This window comes from Hemitrygon akajei, chromosome 26, assembly GCF_048418815.1.
Source record: "Hemitrygon akajei chromosome 26, sHemAka1.3, whole genome shotgun sequence".
Lineage (NCBI taxonomy): Eukaryota > Metazoa > Chordata > Chondrichthyes > Myliobatiformes > Dasyatidae > Hemitrygon > Hemitrygon akajei.
In genome coordinates, this window is record NC_133149.1 from 35,544,453 (window position 1) to 35,566,703 (window position 22,251).

The window sequence follows — 22,251 nt, forward strand, 5'->3', positions numbered from 1 at the left end:
TGGTTTAAGAGAAACAATGGATGTGGTACCTTGGAGTGAATATGGTAATAAGCAAAACAGAAAAAAAATTTAAAATAGAGAGACAGCAGGCAAAAAAATCAGAAGGATGAACAAGTTGAGAAGAGAGGAACTGATCCATAATTCTTAGAGAAAGATACTTGGAGGTGACACAGAATCTAACAGGCAAATCACGTTTGTTTCTATATGCAAACTCTATTTTGCCAGGGTTGTTGATATTTGTGACCCCTTTCCCCACCTCCACTTCTATTATACAGTACCGTATATAAACCATCAATAAAAAAACACTACACAAATGTGAGTTCAGCACATCTTTAATACATTTTTCACAATAGCACTTTTCATTTACCATTTCTTAAAACACTTACCAACAGTCAGAGCACTTAAATGAATATAAATTAATTGCACAAAACTTTCCAAATCTGCAATGAGGTTAGGAGTTTTAAAAAAATTACATATTGCAAGCACAAAACCCTGAACAAAGTAAAAGATCATCCTACATCAGTGCAGAATAAAAAATTAATCTCAGGAAATGGACACATTGCTCAAAATAGACACTAAGACTGACCAGTGTGGGCTTAATGGTGAGACTCAACTTCCATCATATCAAAAGTATTGGAGTCACCTCTCACAGTAGCATTTTCACCAAAATTATAATCTTAAGGTTATAGTATTTAAAAATACCATGACTTAATGTCCTTCAGTTCTGTACATTTCTACATTTATAACATTGAACATATGAAATTTACATAATTTTCTCAGAGGCTATGAGGCAAAGCAAGTGCATATTTGGAAAGCTGTTGAGTACTCAAAGGGTTAATATTGAGAGCCGTTCAAAAACATGTTAGCTTTGGGTAGCTCCCTGCTAAAGTTATGTGTGGCTGCGCTGTCTTCATACACACGTCTCCTACACTTATCTTCAAATGCCAAGTTTGCAATTACTATAGACATCAGATCCAACAATGCCAAAAATCAGACTGGGGCATACAGAACAACACGATACTCTATTTGTGAAGTCTACATCCTAATTATTCAGGCCACATCACATACAAACCATAGTCCTCTATTCAACTTACAGGAAACAGTCATGCTATCAGTAAGTTCAAACCTGGGCTCACCACTTCTCCCCTTATTTTTGTGGATCTCAGATTAATGCAATTTTCGTCAGATGAACGATTCTATTTTCTATACATTAAATGGAATACTTTAAATTCCATAACAAGAGCTCATCAGTGACTGTTCAGATGTCATTTACTGCTAACACATCTTAAAAATTAAGCCAATCTCGTAAAATTCAACGATTTGATCAATTTGGCTCAGTTGATTGCATGCTTAGCTCAGGGCTCTTTATGGATTCTCACCTAATGCAAGAGTCCAGAGCCAATATAGTACTGGGAAACTCTTCTATTGCAGGTAATCTCACCCTCCAGATGAAACAAAAGGCCCCACTTGCTCATAAGGATGCTAATGATCCAGAACACTCCTTACAAAACAAGGACTTGGTCCTGGTTCCTGATTCTTTCAACTAAAACTATAGTAATTGGCCATTCATTTCATTACATTTTGTGGATTCTTTCATACAAAGCACACATTGTAATTATTTAACTCAGTGTACTTCGAAGTAAAGCACCAAACAGAGACATTTCTTCGGGAGAGATAAGGTGCTACATTATTCATGCCTTATTTACTTCATAAGGAGGATTTCCCTGCAACTTGATTCTGCACTGGCAGCATCCACCAACATCAACAGTGAGCCCAAAAGTCATCATGCTATTGTGAATCAAAATTGACCAAAATTTGCAGATCAAACCTTTTTGAGGAGAGAATATCCATTTTTTTAAAAATGAACCATTTTAAGCAGATTATAAAACAAAAGGATTCAATCAACTTGATGCAAATAATCTGATTCATACGCTCTATCATTTCTGGATCACATCCACCATAGACACAATGTCTGAAGCCACCAGGACTATAACTCTGCCTGAAGTCCTGAGAAAACTAGATTTCACAGGGGAAACATGAAAAGATGCTCTCAAGAGATTTTTTAAAAAAAATAAAAAGAGGGTATATTTTGCCACCCATTTTTGAAATTAAGATAAACAAAGGCAAAATTACAAAAGCAGACTTTGGATGAAAATAGAATGCATGGTTGCCACTAAAAACTCAGCGCTTAGAAGACAAAGGGCTCCATTGTTCATTTAAAAAACAAGTTCTTGAAATTTAAAAATGACCTGATTATCTGAAAATATCACATGAAGTTAGCTGAACACCTATCAACCTAGAAACAAAAATTCTTAATTTACAAATAATCTCAAGCCTCAATTTCATATCTTGCATGTGGAAAATATGCTTAGTTTGTAAACTGGGTGAGTGCATTAATTTTAAAGTTTGAGTTACACAGAACAGTACAAACTGAACTACATTATATATCCCAATAATTAACAGGCAGTGGGTAGCTGTTTGACTGTAAGGGAATTCAGTTCTGCCTTTAACTAGATTCAGCAGATATTAAACTCCTTTCACCTTTGAAGAATTCAGGTTAGATTTCATAGCTTCAAACTGCAAAACTTCTAATACAACATTTCACAAATTTTAAATCAAGTGATGATAGTTAAATCTGTATTTTTAAGAACAATGCATCACCGTCAGGAAAAAAGAATAATCTTGTGTACTTCTCCCCCCAAAAGGTTCTGCAAAAAAATTGAGTAACCAGACATGATTCTTCCCAGATTAGATTCAGTAAATGGAACGAGACTGAAGAGGATGATACGGCTAACGTGGCCTACGTGAAGCCAAATTGTATACATCCAGTGATCAGGTTAAAGAAAAAAAATCAAATCTCGTGATCAATAACTAGTTTCATGATGTAATACTATCTTACAGCTGGACAGAGAGCCATTTTGCTTTCCCATGAATATTTCTTCTGGTTAAACTTGTCAATTATATAATCCTTTAAAAAAATTTTTACTCGTTAATTGTCAAAATACATAATTCTCAATAATGAATGTTCATTGAGTTAAGTAGTAACTAGTTATTCAAAGTGAACATCAGCACATAGTGCACTCCAAGCTGTAAAAGATGACATATTTCTAGACCCCTTTGCTGCTAATAAATCACTAGGTTTAATCACTGGTTCAGGTTACTCTGCTCCCCCTTAGCTGAATTTCCTGTTCAATTTCCATTGGCTAAATTCCTAAATTAGAGTGAGCAACTTTAAATAATACCTCACCCAGGTTCCTATTCAGTTCAAACATAAAATCTGCAAATGGAAGGACCCATCACATAGGTCAGTAGAACGATGCAACATGCTTCATCTTGAGTTGCCCAGTTTTCTGACTCAATTTGATATCAAGGTTAGAGTGCTTCCATTTAATTTGCCTGATATTTTGGTCAGTTTATATAGCCACACCGTAATGTACTACCTGACAAATTTGAATTGGGAAGAAAAATCACCAGAGTGCCACATAATTTACATTATTCTTTAAGGAAATATGTGGGTCTGGTTCTAAGCAGTAGCTGCAAGGGAGAATATTAAGAATTTTAAACAACATGTCATTAAATTAAAAGCACGATAAAAACTGAGATTGCTGCTGAAGTCTTCAAATAAACTCTAACAGAATAGCTTGAAGACACAATAAATTCTTCACAAATTAGGAGGATACAAACCAAAAACCCTTTTCCCCCTCTGGGAATAGTGAATCAAGGATCACACATCACTGCCCTTTAAATCTTCCTGAACGGCACTATATTCGGCACCATGACCTGAAAAGTTATTATATTTCACAAGTTGCATATAACCTGACAAGCCAAAACTGCACAACTCTGGTTAATAGTTTAATGAAATTTAATTACAGCCAAACAATTGCAACACTCACATCCTTCTATCAATGTTTCAGGCGAATGAAAGTCCAATCATTAAAGGAATTCACTAAATATAAATGAACAAACAAATCTAACCAACACAAAATGCTGCAACTAAGGTAAACAACAAGCTAAAAGTCATGCTTTGTGATTACTCAGTAACAAAATCATCAATTTTGACAACTACCATTTCCCACTCTCCCATCTGTGACTCAATATACCCAATATGCAACTCCTTCAGTAAGATATACCTGGTAATCTTAAGATTCATGAACCACTCAACATACACAGTGATTTTCAAGAAGAAATTATTACTTAATCTAAACAATTAAGTATCTAGGAAAAAAAACTGGTTTAAAATTTACAAGATGACTAGGCTATAAAAATAAGTACATTTTTGTTATACTTTACATTTCATCAATTAAATTGGCCAGACATACACATTCATCCAGTGTTCAATCCTACCTGACATCAACCAAGATACTTAGACTACACATACTGTTCTGGAAATGGATAAGCAGATCATAGCCAACTTTCCATTCCCAACTACAGACAATAATTGTATTTAGTAAGATAAATATTCTTCTTTAATCAAGTTTCAAAAAACATCATGGCTACAAATCAGACAAATTGCAACTTCAATTGAAGGAACAGTCAGTCAGTCTCAGAAGAAAATCCTTAAGCTTACAAATAAAGTGGAAGATTGGGTTAATCAATTAGAACTCAGGATTGTAGAATTCAGTTAGAATTGTATACGGTTTATTTTTATGTTTAACCTTTCCATTAAACAGCAGTGATAGGGGAGATGCTAATAGGGAGAACAAGACCAATATTACCAACCTTAGGAGAGAGGATCTTACTAACAAATTTTGTCATTTTTAAACCTTTTGGAGAGCCAGCATGAGCTTTAATTTTAGAGGTTCTTAAGGTTTTAGATAGTTAGCGACCTGCGGAGTATGGACATTTCTAGTAGTTACCCCAGATATAGTGATAACTGTTTTAAGACTGGCAGTGGTAGGACATTTGGGATTTGTGAGAGGTTACAGTGGAATATCTCACTACTAGGTTAATGTATGAGGATTGTAATAACTTTTAATGGTTTTCATAAACATGACACAAGGTATTGTCCTCAAGCATCAATGCAAAATGTATCAAGTGTAACATAACAAATAAATATCATGCCACTGCTGTCTTTGTCAAATATAGATTTGACAAGATGGTGCATGCCAAGACTGATATGGCAGTTACTAAATGATTTGTGTGTACAGGATGTAACATGGTGTTTACTTCTAAGAGCGCTTTTGACTAACATGGGATATAGGCACCCTGTGGAATGCAATACCAAAAAAGGACTGGGAGGCAAAACCCATAGTGAACTTGGTATGAATGGCACTGATAAAAATAATTAGTTGTTGCAAGCATGGACTGAAAATGTTGTTAAACTTTAAAAAAAAGAGGAAATCTGCTTATTGCTAGTAAGAGGCCATCCAAGTCTAACAAGCAGATGTCAAACCAGTAACATACAATTCGAGGTTAATACCTAAATCAGAATTTCCAGCTGGCATTGGTTGTAACTATGCAAATTTGAAGTTAAAGAATTTCCTGAATTTTCTTATTTCAATACTTAGTCCCTGTGTTATCGTTATCCTTACTAACAATCCATAAATATACTAGGGACACTGAAATATAAACAAAAGTTACTGTAAGGAACTTTCTGTGTGAAGTATTAAATAGCACTATCCTATTGCATGAAGTGAATGGCCAGAAGAGTCCCACAGAAGTTAAAAATCATATTTGTTTATAGATCTTGCAAGAGCTGGAGGGGCAGGAGAGTGGGGTGTGGGGTGTTTGAAGTGGGGATGACAGGGGTTCGAAAGTAAAGAAGGCAACTGAAAATTATTGCAATTTCTAGAGTCAACCCATGGTAGTGGCAACTTTATCAACTCAAAAACTGCAGATTCTGGGAATTTAAACTTAAAAACAGAATTTTGAAATTCTTAATAGGCTCGGCAGCATGTGTGGCATGACAAACAAGGTTAATATTTTACATTTCATCAGGATCTCTGCGAATCTGCTTAAACAATTGTACACGAGAAATCTGTTTTTATTGGATTATGCTCTGAAGTTGGAAGGTGAGGTAACTGGTGTGTTTCAGGACTTTAAACAGATCATGACTTGTCATGCAATTTCCCTTTGTCAAACAATTTCCCTTTTGTACTAAATATAAATTTCAAAGTAGAATAGCATCATCACACATATTCCTGAAAGGTTCTCCACACAGACTAAGCTATACCTTATTTGTTGAGTTGAATTAAAAATTATATCCATCATTACCTCCAACTGTAAATAGTACACGGGTGAGGAAAAATGAGCTGTACACCAGCAGAGCTGTCGTTATTTCACTGCTGTAGCAGTTTGTTATTAATCTTGACTTTGTTAGGTTTTGAATTAAAAGCATACTTCTACACTAGATGGAATATATTGCTCAAAACAAAACTACCCTCCAACACTTGAGTGGAATCTAGTCATCAGGAGCTATTGAACTGCACACTGAAGTAAATAATGTTCAACTTGCACAGAAGACCAATGAAATTAACCAAAACTGCTCTTGATCCAATCACATTTTCTGCTCCTTTTCCTGGACCACAGAATTGCAACCAATTGCTGCTCCCATGCAATCTTGGTGTAGACAATTTTAAATTGAAATATAAAGGACTCTTGTGATGGATTTTTAAAATATTAGTTAGAATCACAATTCAATGAAAAAACTTCACAAATTAACTGGGGGAAAGTACACATTTGGAATTGCAAGTTTTTTTTTTGTTAAAAGCTTATGTGCCAAAAACCAAAAAGGTCAGATGTTAGAAACTTGAACCAAATATTTAAAAAAATCCTAGCAATATTCAAGCCAGGCAACATCTGTGGAGAAAAAGAAAATTTAAATGGGCAAAATATAGATTAGAAGTTTCATTAAAACAAGCATCAATCTAATACTTGGTGCTCTTTTCAGTGATGTGGCCTGATCTGTCAAGTATCTCTGGGATTTGCTGCATTTAAGTTAAATGTTATAAAGAAATGATTAATGTATTAGAATACCCTTTTGTGGATCAAGCTGCAATCTTTTATCCCTGATTTTCAATGAATGCACCACAGTAAGAAAGTTATAAACAGTCTTATTTTAAGCAAAAAGGATTCTTTTCATTATAAACCTGGAATGATTTAAATAGGGATTGGCTATGCATAAATCAAAAACTGCTTTAAAATCTGTCCAGTGCTAGTGTACAAGTGGTCACATTGCAGTAAATTGCAATCCTTTTGCCATGTTTTAACTTTTATATTCAAGTCACATGTTATGCAGAAGTATTTCAAAAAGTGAAAATACAGAATACAAGTGTACAGGGAAACCCATTTTACTGATTTAACTCCTGGAGGATTTTGCACCAGTGGCCAAGGTTTTACTTCTTTCTTTCTTTTCTTTTTTTAAAAAAGAGCTATAAATTTGGAATCCAATTATTAGATGCAAATAGCTATATAAATACAACTTGGTAATCATTTCTTGTTTTGTGCAAACGATATCTGTTTGTACAAAAATAGACCCCTTTTTCTGATTGGCAGGCTGATACAAGTGCTAACCTAGTTCCACAACAGTAATTGCACATCTCAGTGGCATGCATTTACCAGCAACAGCAAGTAAGGCCCCATTTTAAAGCACTTTACTCTGGACCATGACCTCAAAATCCCAACTATTATAGCACTTCAAACTTAATTTACAACACGTGCACTCAGAGACAGGCTTGTTGCAGTTAATTAATAAATCTTTGAATATCATACATTCCATGTATAGTGCATACTTCAGACTTGTGCTACAGTTTGCAGGAAAGTAGTAACATCCATGCATGATGTGCATCTGCTTCTTGAATTTAAGGGAATTCACATTATATTCAAAATATTTATTATAATTAAACGAATGAACCAACTGAGGTAAGTTTTTCTTTACATTTACAATATTTCTTGCTAAGTGATGACTGCCCTTAAGAATGCAACTTTGTCAAGGCCAATTATCTTGTGATAACTTCAAATATAAATTTTCTTTAAAAAGCCCACAGCTGGAATGGAAAAAGGCAGGGAGCTACCGTCCTTCAGTGTATCAGTAATTGCACAGACCTGATTATTCAAAATGATGAGGCGGCAGGGTTACATGAGGCACGGTGTCACTCAAGCCGAAGCTCATATCAGACAGAACCCGTGAGCGCTGACTTGCCGAAGTCAGTGTCCTGAGGGGTGGTTACGTTGCAATGTGTGCAGGGGAATGAACAGACACAAACTCACGAAGAATACTTTTTGCCATTTCCACATTATTTTGTGCAATAAGCAATGCCTTTTGTATATCCTGATACGAGTAGCCCTGGCTCAAGAGGCTGTTGATCTCAGCTGACAGAGTCTGCTGTTGCTGCAGCAACATATTGCAGCTGTTTGATCGATTAGGACTGAATTTACGTTCCGAGTTGATTCTGCGAGGTAATGGTTTGGGAGGTCTTTCAGGTGCAGGTGAATCTGAAATTTAAGTGCAGTAAGAAGTTAATGAAACAATTCGAAATTCACTTATTTTACAATTCTCAAATTATATTCTTTTCTGATGATATCAATTCATGTTGGCTTAAAGGCTGTAACTATCCCTCATAACAGCTAGGCAGCAAAATTTAGCAGAGGAAACAAGGATTTAATGTAAGTATTCCTCTTCAAAAATATTCAATTTAAATCTAAGCTATTAGATCTATCTATGCAATTATGTTATTGCTCCTAATTCTCTTCAACCTTATTTCAAGGTATTATGATCAAAATGTTTTACAATTCCCACTTATAATTCAAGCATTCACAAGATCTTAAACTTAGTACCATCTTTCTTGCATGTCACAATCTACCGACTCTTTAAAATGACACATGGTGTCATCAATTTTGTACTTTTTGAAATTCATGGCTGTTCTTCTGGGTTGGTGAATAAAAACATGTTATGAGACAAACGCCAAAACATAACAGATGCAAAAGTAACATGGTGAAAGTAAGTTTAAAAATGCAATTTAAGAGCCACAAAACAGAATGCATAACTATTGCCTCTCATTATAATACGAACCTTAATATCAAATCAGAACATCACCTTCGAATAGACTCCAAAAAAAAATTGTGGACCCATCTATTTTTACAGCTTCTTCAAAAATTAATCCATCTTCCAAACAAAATCAAAAATGGACAATTGCCAATTGATTACAATATTAACCTCTATTTATACTCATTCTATGCTGAAAAAGCCCATTCTTGAATGCAACAAAACCTGGATAAATAGCAATTAACAGCCATCCTCCACAAAACAGCTTCACTTTAAACAATTATATTAGTACCCTGCCAGAAAGATCTAGAAACTCACACTAAATAGAATTAGCCACAAGAATGCTGTGCTGACTGGAGGTGGGTTTTCTTTGGTTCCAATAGCTATAGCTTTAGGTGTAGTTACGACACTCAAGAAGCTAGATACCACTCTGAACAAGCCCATTACCATATTTTAAGAGTGACAATTGACAGTATTATTAGTACATTTACTTTTAAACCAAATGAAATAAGTATCACCTCCTGTATGTATATTGAGGCCAGGTAGATTCTGTTCAGCAGATGCACTAGCAAATCCTGAAGTGGCATATGAGACATCAGAGAGAGTGCGGCGAGCTGGAGGAAGTGGCACAGGTGGTTTTGGGAAATCATATGCATCATCATCTTCACTATCATCTCTCTCAGCCCCGTCGCTGATGGCAGAATCACCATTGTCTATAAATAATTAACAACTGAGTGAATGACAAAAGAATTTTCAGAAAGCTAGTTCTCAGACCAGATTTAAGTGCAGAATGTGTAAACCTGTAGAGAAAAATTAAAAAGAAAGATGGCACCATATTAGAAATAAAAATAGTAAACATCGGAAACTTCTTGCTCTAATTTCTAGCATCTGCTGTCGCATACGAATCCAAGTCATCTGGTCTATGGCTTAGTGGAGGCAGAGGGGAAAATGGAAAAATGGCGAAAAGATGAGAGCAGTTACAGAGAGAATAAGGACAACAAAGATGTAAAGATTCAAAATAGAGGGCTAGAACTTCTGCCCAGCAAATAAGACCATGTTTATAGCGAGAGAAAAGCTGGCCAAATACCAAAGGTGCTTCCCTGGACTACTGAGCATTTCCAGCATTTCTTTTTGTGCACAGAAGCAACTTACCTGACACAAATTGTGGCAAATCTACATTTGCGGCCTGAGATGATGAAAACATGGATTCGCACATTAGTCTCAATGGGTCAGATTCAGTCAATGTTCTAATTAAAACATACAAAGAAACATTAATAGCAATTAGTAATAAGAAATGGTTTCTCGACTGATGTTTTTCATCAAGCCCACAATTGATAAACTCAACATAAAATCATATTTTAGTAAATTCAGACAGAAACTTCAGAAAGCACCCATGTATTACATAGTGTCATCACCATATAATTCTACATAACCATACTACTTATGACAAATCACCAACATATTCCAGAAGTTGCCTCATATTGCCCTCAGTAACAGATGAACACAACTGTGATGACTTTTAATCTGGTTCAGATTAGGAATTTGAATCTAAGTAGACTAGCTGCATTAAATAAAAATGTTCAATTAAAATAATTTTCTTACTCTGTATTGTGGCTGCTCTGTGCTTGCAGCAGAGGTCTGGAATCTAAGGAGGTGGTTGCACAGAGAGGAGCATGTACAGGCAATGAAGATGGAGTCATGTAATCAATATCCTCATCGCTACTCTCTGAACGTTCCTCTGGTGCAGATGGCTTTGGCAGAGGCCTGAAAGCAGAGTCAAGGTTAAAATAGGTTCAAGATGTCCTGATCTATTTGTACAAAATTAAACACGGTATCAACATAACCCACATGAAATCCATCACAAATAGTACCATTATATCGCAAAAAGTATATCATAACATTGTGTTGTAAAAGTTGCAAAAGGATTGTGTTGTAAACAGCTGCAAAAGGATTGTGTGACTTATTTAACAAAGATTTAAATTTTCTCTGAGAATCTAAACTATTGGGAGTTTTCCACAATGCACAAAAGGTAGTTCTTAGGAAGCTTTCCCCAGACCAAAACATCTGTTACCCAACTGAACTCATTTGGATTTACTGCTGTGGATATTGGGTTAAATCCATCACAGAAGAGACAAAATTCAGTTCATCAGGCCTTTCCCTCTGAACTAGATCTCATCCTGAATGGTAACAAATTTAATGCTACTGTACAATGCACTACAATGAAAGCTACAGGAGCTCAGTATCCAGATGTCATTGGATTCCCAACTTACACTGTAATCAGAAACTGATTCTGAAGTGTGCAATGGACATAAAGTCAAAAGGTATGTATTAGCTTGGTAGATTAAACTGAAGTCTAAAGTGGGATACTATATAAACATCAAAGTTAATATCAAGACATAAGAAATAAAATTTTGCTACAAAATGTTACCATAAGCTCCTTTTAAAAGATTTTGGTGGATTTGTCCTTTAATTATAAAAGCCATTTAATAGTTACCCAAAAGCTGTGCATCAGATCCAGCGCTATGATTCCCATTAACACAACTAAACAAGGAACTTTACATACCCACTTCATTCCAAGTAATTATGACTCAACTTTGTTAAGCACAATTTATGTGTCTCACACATGGTCAAACTTTAACTGGCTTTGAATGAAAGTACTCAGTAGAATTTAATTTCTGTTGCACAATTGAACAAGCACTCAATATAGAATTTAAAAACACTTGAGGCATTCCAAATAACTTGATGCCAAATGTAGCCACAGATGTTATAATGACAGTGTTACAGTAGCTATGAAGAGTTGCTTACAGGAGAAAATTTCAGTCTACCAGAGTACAACTTCAAGAGGTGGTGCCTCAAGAAGCAGCATCTTTCATTAAGGAGCTTCACCATCCAGGTCATGCCCTCTTCTCATTACTAGCATTGGGGAGGAGGTACAGAAGCCTGCAGACCCACACTCAATGTTTTAGGGACAGTTTTAGGATCAGATTTCCAAACAGTCCATGAACACTACTTGCTCATTCCTCTTTTTTCTGCACTATTTATTGTAACTTTTGGTAATTGTTATGTCTTGCACTGTACTGCTGTCTCAAAATAACAAATTTCCAGACATATATCAGAAATAATAAACCTGAATCCAGTACATGACACAAGTGGCTTTCTTAAATGATAGCCTTTAAGCCCAAGTTTCAAAAAGCTTTCACGTGAATAGGTTTTGTATTTGAGGTTCTTTCAAGCAGAAAAGATGCAACCGAGAACACTGAAATCAGAACATTGCAAAAATACAGTGAACAGAAACATCTTCCAAACAAAATGAAATATTTATAAATTAGGTTGACAGATACCTAAAAAATACAATGCCCTAGCTCAAAGTGTCAGATGCCAGACTGACATCAAGGTGGAATGAAAAAAAAATCAATACTTAAACTCTTTAAAAAAAAACAACAACAACTAACAGCAAGAATAAAGTCAACTGAAGGTCCTACTTCCGGTTACTATCCAATTATCCATATGGGAAGCAATAAAGGTTTAGCTATCTGACATGGATAGGGTTGGACTCAACAGTAAAATATGTTCTATCTTTAAACAGCACTGCCAAATGGTCAAAGTACCAGCATCCACAGAGAAACACCACATGTACAAATTTGCCAACCCTTCACTTTCTGTGTGGAGTTATACCACAAGAAAGCACACAAGCAAGTTTTTGACACATGCTTTTTAATACATTATGTACAAGCTTAAGGTGCTTTCTATTGGAGATGTAGAAAAGCAATATTAACATCTACATACAATTTTTTTCCTGTGTTATCATGGATTACATTGTACTGCTGCCACTAAATTAACAAATTTCACAACATATGCTGGTGATATTAAACCTGATTTTGAAATAATATGCAAAAGGATGTCAGTGCATTAAAAAAAGGTATTTATTTACTCTCACAATTTATACAAATACTGCAAACCAATAAGTGACAGGCAGCAATAATCATCAATTGAAGGCTGCAATTACCTTGTAGCAAGAGAATAAATAGCATTCGCTGACGCAGAGGGTTTCACTTTGGAGTTGTCGTACTCTGGAACATCATTCATTGCACCACTGAAAGCCTACAATAATTAGAAGATTAGGTGGTTTGGGTGAGCTTCACTTTACAGGAGGTTAGATATATTGGAATATTTTATGTATGAGGTAACTATGAGGTAGTTTTTCCATTCCCATTTATGATGTGGAATCTTTTAAAGCCCTTAACACGTTATAAAGTACATCTATAAGTAGACTTACACGTATATTCTGTTTTCTTTTACTCAGTCTTTGATAACTTCTCTCATGAGAGAGAGAGAGAGACTGAACACAAGTCTGTGGCTTGCGCTTTATTGGTGATATATTACCATTAAATTGTCTTGTAAATCTATGTTTTTATATTGGTAACTTTAATTTATGCTTTTGCAGTTAATGGACCTCAAGCTAACAAACCTTAAAAAAAAAAATCAAGATAATCATAGCAAAGTCAATCACATGCAGTGTATCTATCCACTTTTCGGAAGAATTACTGTAGAACCTAACTGTCTTTCAAAGATTCGAGAGATTAAGTAGAGGATCCCACGTCATATGCTGCAGACTTCAGAGATTCTTTTTTTTTTTTAAAAAAACATCATCCCTTTTCCAGAATTATTCAGTAAAACATTTAAATAAAAACTATTACTTTTTATAACAGTGCCCCACTTTTACCTTATTGCATCAGCTTCAGGGGAGAGGTAGCTCCAACTTGAAAACTCAGTTTCTTTAATCATGTGTCTGAAAGTTCACGCTACAGATTTTTTTCCAGTCTAATTCTTTTTTTTTTAAATAATTCAACTTATAATTAATATAATTTTCTAGATCTTTTCCCCAATTGTTTACCATCTGACATTTATAAGATTACTTCAACAATGCCTCCAGTAAAACTCAAACATACCCCACCTTTGCTCAGAACTTATCTTGGCGCCATGGCTTGTGGTTCTCAACATTAGTAACGAAATATCACCCTTGTGCTTTGGTTACCAGAATCGGTAAGAGCATAAATCATAAACAAAAGATTCCAGAAATCTTGAGCAACACACACAAAATGCTGGAGCAACTCAGCAAATCGCAGCATCTATGGAGGGGAATAAACAGTTGAAGTTTCAGGCCAAGACCTTTCATCAGGACTGAAAAGGAAGGGGAAAGTAGCCAGAATAATAAGGGGGGGGGGGGGGGGGAAGAGAGAGAGGGGAAGGAATGCAAGCAGGCAGGTGATAAGCAAAACCAAGCAAGGGGTTAGGTAGGTGGGTTGGGGAGAGGTGAAGTAAGAAGCTGGGAGTTAATAGATAGAAGAGATAAAGTGCTGAAGTAAGTAGGAGGAACCTCATAGGAGAAAAACAGTGGACCATGGAAGAATGGGAAGAGCACCAGAGGGAGGTAACGATTCAAGTTACAGAGAATGGTGTGCTGGGTAGGAAGACTCATGAGAATGGTAGGCAAGGTGTTATGGTGGCAGGAGGATGGGTTGAGATAAATATGCAGGAAAATGCTCAAGACACACTGACTAAAACCAGAGCACAATTTGATCATGGGCCCCTCTGCATTCATCTGTCCTGGGGTGTTTTTTTTTGTTGCAGAAAACTGTTCTATATCAAATGGACATGCTTAAGATCTGTTGGATGGGTTTGCCCGTACACCTGTGATAAACATCAATGCCCATTGCCCTCTCTTCTTCCACGTTTTATTCAATCCACTTTGAAATTCTAAGATGTCTCCTTCGATTTCACGGCACTCCTTAAATCAACATTTTGTTAAATTTAAGCTCCAAATCACTTCCATTAAAATTAAAGGTGAAGCAAAGAACAAAGATTCTGGACATGCAATTATTTAAGATGCTGTCTGGTAGTGATCCCACCACTTGGGTATCAAATATCCAACAGTAACGAAAAAAATAATGACTCCTTACCACGGGACTGTCAAGCCCAAGTGAGCTGCTATGCCTAACTGCCTCCGTCCTAGTGTCCATCTGCGATGTCAGTGGTAGAGGCAAAGAATGTCTGTTGGACAATTCTCGGCCTGTCCACCTGTCTCCAAGGCTAAGGGTCTGGACAGATGGTTTAGTTGCCTGAGATCGTGAGTGCCAGGGTTCTCCAGGTCGGGTAGGTGGCACAAGAGGTAGCTTATCTCTTGCGGGGAGATCATTTGGCGTGCTTGGTAAAGGGCGCCTCTGCATACGAGAATCCATGTTTGCAGATGGATGTCGCTCAGGTGGTGGAGGCGGAAGATCTCGATGCAATGGAGGAACCGGTAAAGGCTTATCCTGCTTATGTGAGCCACTAGATGAAGCCTGTGTGGGAACAATGTAAAACAAAAAGATATCCCTTGAATAATTAAATGTACTTTATTTAGAAACACACAAATACTGGCCATTCTGGATGTTAATAAAGTTGACCCTGATCAACAGAAAAACTCTTTCATGTCAAAGTGAAAACAGATCTCAACAAGGTGATCTAAATTAATTAAAAATATAAAAACACAAAATAATTGATTGCATAAGCATCTACCTCCTTTAAAATGACACATTACATAATCACTGAGATCACCTGTATGCAGTCAAGGTATTTCAACTAATTGTAGTAAAAATACACCTGTATCTGGAAGGTCCAACTGCTGGTGAGTCAGTATCCTGGCAAAAACTACACCATGAAGACAAAAGAACACGCCAAGCAACTCCATGAAAAGGTTATTGAAAAGCACAAGTCAGGAAATGGATACAAGAAAATTACCAAGTTACTGAATAGCCCTTAGAGTACAGTTAAGTCAATCATCAAGAAATGGAAAGAATATGGCACAGCTGTATATCTGCCTAGTGCTGGCCGTCCTCAAAAACTGAGTGACCGTGCAAGAAAGGACTAGTGAGGGAGGGCACCAAGAGACCTATGACAACTCTGGAGGAGTTACAAGCTTCAGTGGCCGAGATGGGAGAGACTGCACATACAACAACTGTTGCCCAGGTGCTTCACCAGTCACAGTTTTAAGGGACAATGGCAAAGAGAAAGCCACTGTTTGGGGAAAAAAAAAATCACATGAAATCTTGGCTAGAGTTTGCCAGAAGGCATGTGAGAGACTCTAAAGTCAGCTGGAAGAAGGTTCTATGGTCTGACGAAACCACAGTTGAACATTTTGGCTAAAAGATTAAACACTACATATCATCAAAAGCACACCATCCTTGCCTTGAAACATGGTGGTGGCTACATCATGCTGTGGGGATGCTTCCCTGCAGCAGGCCCTGGAAGACTTGTGAAGGTAGGGGGTAAAACAAATGCTGCAAAATAAAGGGGAATCCTTGAGGTAAATCTGATGCAGTGTGCAAGAGAACTGCGACTTGGGAGAAGATTTATTTTCTAGCATGACGATGCCCTCAAGCATAAAGCCAAAGCTACACAGGAATGGCTTAAAAAACAAAGTTAATGTCCTGGAGTGGCTAAGTTAGAATCCAATTCAGAGTTTGTGGCTGGACTTGAAAAGGGCTGTTCATTCATGATCCCCATGCAATCTGATGGAGCTTGAGCAGTTTTGTAAAGAAGAATGGGGGAAAATTGCAGTGTTCAGATGTACAAAGCTGATTGAAACCTAGTCACACAGACTCAAGGCTATATTTGCTGTCAAAGGTGCATCTACTAAATACTGATTTGAAGGGGGTGAGTAATTATGTAATCATTTGTTTTGTGTTTACAATTGTAATAAATTTAGACCAATTTGCAGAAAATTGTTTTCACTTTGACACAAAAGTGTCTTTTCTGTTGATCAGTGTCAAAAAGCCAAATTAAATCCACTGTGATTCAATGCTGCAAAACAATAAAACCTGAAAACTTCCCAAGGGGTCGGGGGGGTGAATACTTTTTATTAGACACTAAATCTTATGTACAGCTGCAAAACGAGAAATGGTGATGTTAATACAAAATATACAGGAATTTCCATTTTCCAATTTCCTTAATATTTGATGTAGACATCAGACTCATGACACTTATTCTGATAGTAAGTGGCAAGTTGCAGCTCAAAACATATGGCAGTTTTGTATTTTTCATTATTACATGCTAAAAAGGTCATCAGCCGTTAAACCTATTGTTTCAACATACACATCCTCACCACGACTTCCCCAATCCGTTTTGATAAAAATCTTGCCAACTGACATCAATTTAAAACAGAACAATGACCATCGTTATCTTGCAACTTCAAGATAACAATGTGTCACAATTCTGGAATGGATTTATCAACGCTCCAGATTGCCAGTATTCAAGTCATATTTCTCTTGGTAATGTATCTCTTCTCCTTTGGTATTCTTTACTCCATTACCTTCAGCAGATAATAAAAATCATCTTGTTCATTTCTTTTAAGGGAGCTTCTTTTTACGTTAATCAATTTGTCCTTTGATGGGACTTCTTTGTCTTTTTTTTTCTTTAAATTTTTATTAGTGTGTAATCAGTGGTACTCCTACAATTGGCTTCCTTTCAAAGATCTCCCAAAAAAAGCTAACCCAACACAATTTCCTTTAAAAAAAAATCAATCATTTTGGAATTCTTGTTAATTTCCCTGGTGTCTCTTCAGTATTACTGGACAGATGCAAGGATAGTTCACCAACTCAAATAAACCCTCATTTTCCTGAACAACTGAAGTCATCATGGACAATTCTCCTTTGCATTACCATTTCTGTTCCCAAGCTCCAGTTCATTCATCATTTTTTGTTGTTGTAACTTTTTCATTTCAAAGTGTAAACTTAATTCCCACTTCATTCTAATTTGTATCATTATTTCTCCTGGACAGTCCTTGAAACTCCAAACTCATCTCCCAACATCTTTCTCTCTTAAAATTAAGAAAGAAGTCTGAGGTACCAAATTGCTACTTACTAATTTAATAACAATAAAACTGCTTGATGTATTTTTATATGTGCTTTCATAGAGGAGTAAGATAATGTATTCATGGTACATACATCTGAGCATTAAGAGAACAGCAGATTTAATCTAACAAGAACTTGATGATGGAGAAAAATCCTCAGGACCTGATCATTTCCACTCAGGAACAGATAAATCTGCATTTAAAAAAAAATAAAGCTCTACATTTATCAATTCCTTTTGATTGCAAATACAAGCGTTCTTTTTCCAAGGAAGAAAAAAAAAAGATGCTAAGAACCATAGAGTTAGCTATGTCATAAAGATGCTAACTGTTTTGCCTACCAATGCCCATGTTAACCTTTATGCCTACCTACATTCACCTCATTTGACTGCGCTAGATTTATATCCTTATATGCTTTGCTCATTTCTCTGAACAATATGTACAAAATATATTAACCACTCTTTTGGGAAAAAAAACTTAGAAGATAGAATATAGAACACTACAGTACTTTAGCCCATGATATTGTGCCAACCTTTTAACTTTCTGTAAGAATCCCTTCCCTCCTACATTGCCCTCCATTTTTCTATCAACTATGTTTCTAAGAGTTTCTTAAATGCCCCTAATGTGCAACTCCTTCCACCCATTTAGAACCTATGCCCTCTTGTTTTTGAGCAAACACAAGGAAATCTGCAGATGCTGGAAATTCAAACAACAACACACACAAAATGCTGGTGGAACACAGCAGGCCAGGCAGCATCTATAGGGAGAAGCGCTGTCGACGTTTTGGGCCAAAACCCTTCGTCCCTCTTGTTTTTAATACTTTTACCACCTACCCTATCCTTACCACATAAACTTTATACACCTCTATTAGGCTCCTTCACTCCAAGGAAAACATACCTAGCTTGCCCAATCTTTCTCCATAACTCAAGTCTTCAAATCCATGCAAATCTTGGTGAATCTGCTCTGCATTCTCTCCTATGCAGCCATATCCTCCCTGAAGTACTGTGATCAGAACAAGAAGTGCAATATAACCAGTATTTTATAAAGTTGCTGCATATCGTGGCAAGTTTTATATCCTGTGCCCTGACCTAGGAAGGCAAACTACCGTAAGCCTCCTTCATTAGTGTATTTATCAGTTTTGCCATTTTCAGAAAAACTAGAGTTGAACCCAAAGTTCCTTCTGTTCAACATTTTAGTTGCCTTGCCATTTACTGCATATGCCCTACCTCTGACTTCCCAGAATGCCATCACCTCACACTTGTTACGATTAGATTGCCTTCACCAATATTCTGCCGAGCTTTCCATCTGATCTATATTGACATAAATGGATCTGGGGTTGAGAGGGTGAACAGCTTTAAGTTCCTCATCATACACATCACCGAGGATCTTACGTGGTCTGTACATACCGGCTGTGTGATGAGAAAAGCACAACAGTGCCTCTTTCACCTCAGACGGTTGAAGTATGGGCTCCCCAATCCTAAGAACTTCCTACAGGGGCACAATTGAGAGCATCCTGACTGGTTGCATCACTGTCTGGTATGGGAACTGTACTTCCTTCAATTGCAGGATTCTGCAGAGAGTGGTGCAGACAGCCCAGCGTATGTGAACTTCCCACTACTCACAACATTTACAAAGATGGATGTGGAAAAAAAAAGGATCATTGGGGACCCGAGGCACCCCAACCACAAACTGTTCCAGCTGTTACCATCTGGGAAACGGTACTGCAGCATAAAAGCCAGGACCAACAGGCTCCGGGACAGCTTCAACCAGGCCCATCAGACTAATTCATTTATGCTGATACAATTGTATTTTTCTATGTTATATTGTCTGTCTTGTTGTACATACTATTTATTACAAATTACTATAAATTGCACACTTAGACGTAACGTAAAGATTTTTTACTCCTCATGTATGTGAAGGATGTTAAGTAATAAAGTCAATTCAATATTTTGCTGTAGCCTTGGACAACTTACACACTTGGTTACTACCTTTTGTGTCACCACAGAATTACTAATCATACCTCCTACACCCACATCCAGGTTCCCAGCACCAATCCACTTGGTACACCACTGATAATAGACTTCCAATTAGAAAAACATCTTTACACTATGATCCATTGCTTCCCATCACTAAGCCAATTTTAGATCCAACTAGCCAGTGCACCTTGAACCCCATGTGGATTAATGTTCTAGGCCAGCCGACCATGTAGGATCTGTCAAATGGGTTACTAATGTCCATATAATTATTTACCACTTTGCCTTCCATCTTCTTAGTTACCTCATCAAAAAGGTAACCAAAGTTAGTGTGGCATATTTACTCTACACAAAGCAATGCTGAACATCCCTGATCAGCCCCTACTTTCCAAGAATACATGAATGCTATCTCTGAAAACTAACTCCAATAATTTCCTTATTACTGATAAGTCAACCAGCCTGTAATTAGTTACTTGACTTATCCTGTTGGTGTTTTTAAAAAACATTAGCTATCTTCCTGTCTTCAGACAACGCGTGTAGCTAACAAAGATACAAAAATCTCCAGCTACTTTCTTGGTTCTCACAGCAACCTGAATGGGGAGGGGATTTATCAATCTTTCTGTTCTATTATGTAACACTCTCCCCACCAATTAAAAACCTTGCCCATATCACCTGGCTCCACGTGTAGAATACTCCTTTTGTCCCTATGGGAGCCCATTCTTTCCGTCATCCACTTGTTCCTGATATACTCACAAGGCTTATAGGGCACATCTGACTTTCTGATTACTATTAAAGTGAGCATCAGTGGGCTTCCAAATGGAGCTTGATACATATGCACAGAAGAGGTTAGCAAAAATTAGAGAAACAAAATTATCAATCTATATTCCAATGCTAAAAGACAGGAAACTGATATACAAAAAAGGAGGCAGTGAGCACAGACAAACTATTCAACCACCTGGTCTATTCCTTTGTTACAGAGAATCTTTATGAATGCTATCCACAAAATCTTCCCTTGCTTTCTCTTTCATTTATTTTTCTTCTCATTAAAAGCACTAGTTTATTAATTTCAGCTACTCCTCAAGATTACAAGTTCCATTTTTAATCACAGAAATTCCCTACTGAATTACTTCTGATTGACAAATCATTCTAATCTTCATGCCCACCTATTTTCTATGATCAAGTCCCTAGAGTTACGCAAGTAAGCAGTAAGAACAGGGTACTGAATACATATGTTCAAATACATTAAATATTGAATGGCATGGTTGTCTCAAAGGGACAAATAGCCTACTATTGTTTTCTACGTTTTAAGTATTGTTTCTTCCAGAATTGCAGTTGATGGGATTGGAGATGATGCTCCCCCCCCCCCCCCACCCCCGCCACATCCAATTTCATCATGCAAAACACTGGACAATTTAAACTATATTGGTATATCAAATCTATACTTTATACCCATTAATGATCTCCATCTACTTAAAGCACCTACTAGCAACCAAATCAAGATTAAGAACTCGTTACACTGGTTCCCCAGAACATTACAAGAAGACATCAGAGATGCAGGGATCTTGTACAAGTAAACATAACAATGTCATTCTACTGAAATAGCTCCTTGCCTTGGGTGAGACACAAGGACTAGGTGCACTGGACACAGTTGGTGATCGGTGCTGCAGCAGGTCTAAACGAGGAGGAACAGGCGGAAGTGCAGAATTCGGAGCTGGAGTGACTGGAGATGGTGGTCGTCAATCTGAAGGGAAATAAATTGCAATGTAGTTAATACGATCACACAAACATTGGGTAAAATCTCTACTGCAGAATGTTTGCTTCAACTTAAAATCAGAATTCTTGTTGACTGATCCACAAGAACTATTACTTCACCATATAAAACAAACAATAAATTGATGAAAGGAAGCTATCAAAGCATCTTGAACCTAATAGCTATAAATGTTCTCTCTCAACATATAAAAAAATCTACTGCCATTGGCAGGAACACCAGGCTCAAGGCTGACAACTGGGAAATATTAACAACTTATCAGGGTTCACCCTGAAAACCTAGATGTTGAGACCAACTCAAATCCAGGTGGAACCTTAAAAGAGGAACCAAAGAGGAAAATTAAAACTCAAACATTGGAGCAAAGGATAAACAAGGGACAGAGAAAACAGGACAAAAAATTCATAGTATAACAAAATAAATTCTCTTCCATTTCAAATTCCAGAATTTAAAAATCTTCTAATAATATTTGAAGTACCCCCAACAAAATCTGTTACTCAGCATAAGCAGCTAGGAGTGTAAATAATCACAATCATCCACATATAGGCAGAATTCCAGTATCTTGATATGCAGAAGAAACTGCCTTTGCGCTGATGCAGAAAAAATGCAAAAAACTACCTTGATGTCAACAGAGGAAAGAAAC

General features: G+C 36.7%; 1 protein-coding gene across 1 annotated transcript in view; it reads right to left on the reverse strand.

The window, feature by feature from the left end:
• Positions 1-316: 316 nt before the first annotated feature.
• The window catches only part of cbl (Cbl proto-oncogene, E3 ubiquitin protein ligase), a 147,294-nt gene continuing 125,359 nt past the window's right edge, over positions 317-22,251 (reverse strand). The window contains 7 exon segments of the mRNA XM_073029876.1: positions 317-8,433; positions 9,502-9,696; positions 10,136-10,230; positions 10,586-10,747; positions 12,990-13,084; positions 14,944-15,324; positions 21,454-21,584. Coding sequence (XP_072885977.1) covers positions 8,165-8,433; positions 9,502-9,696; positions 10,136-10,230; positions 10,586-10,747; positions 12,990-13,084; positions 14,944-15,324; positions 21,454-21,584 — 1,328 coding nt within the window. The 3' untranslated portion in view covers positions 317-8,164.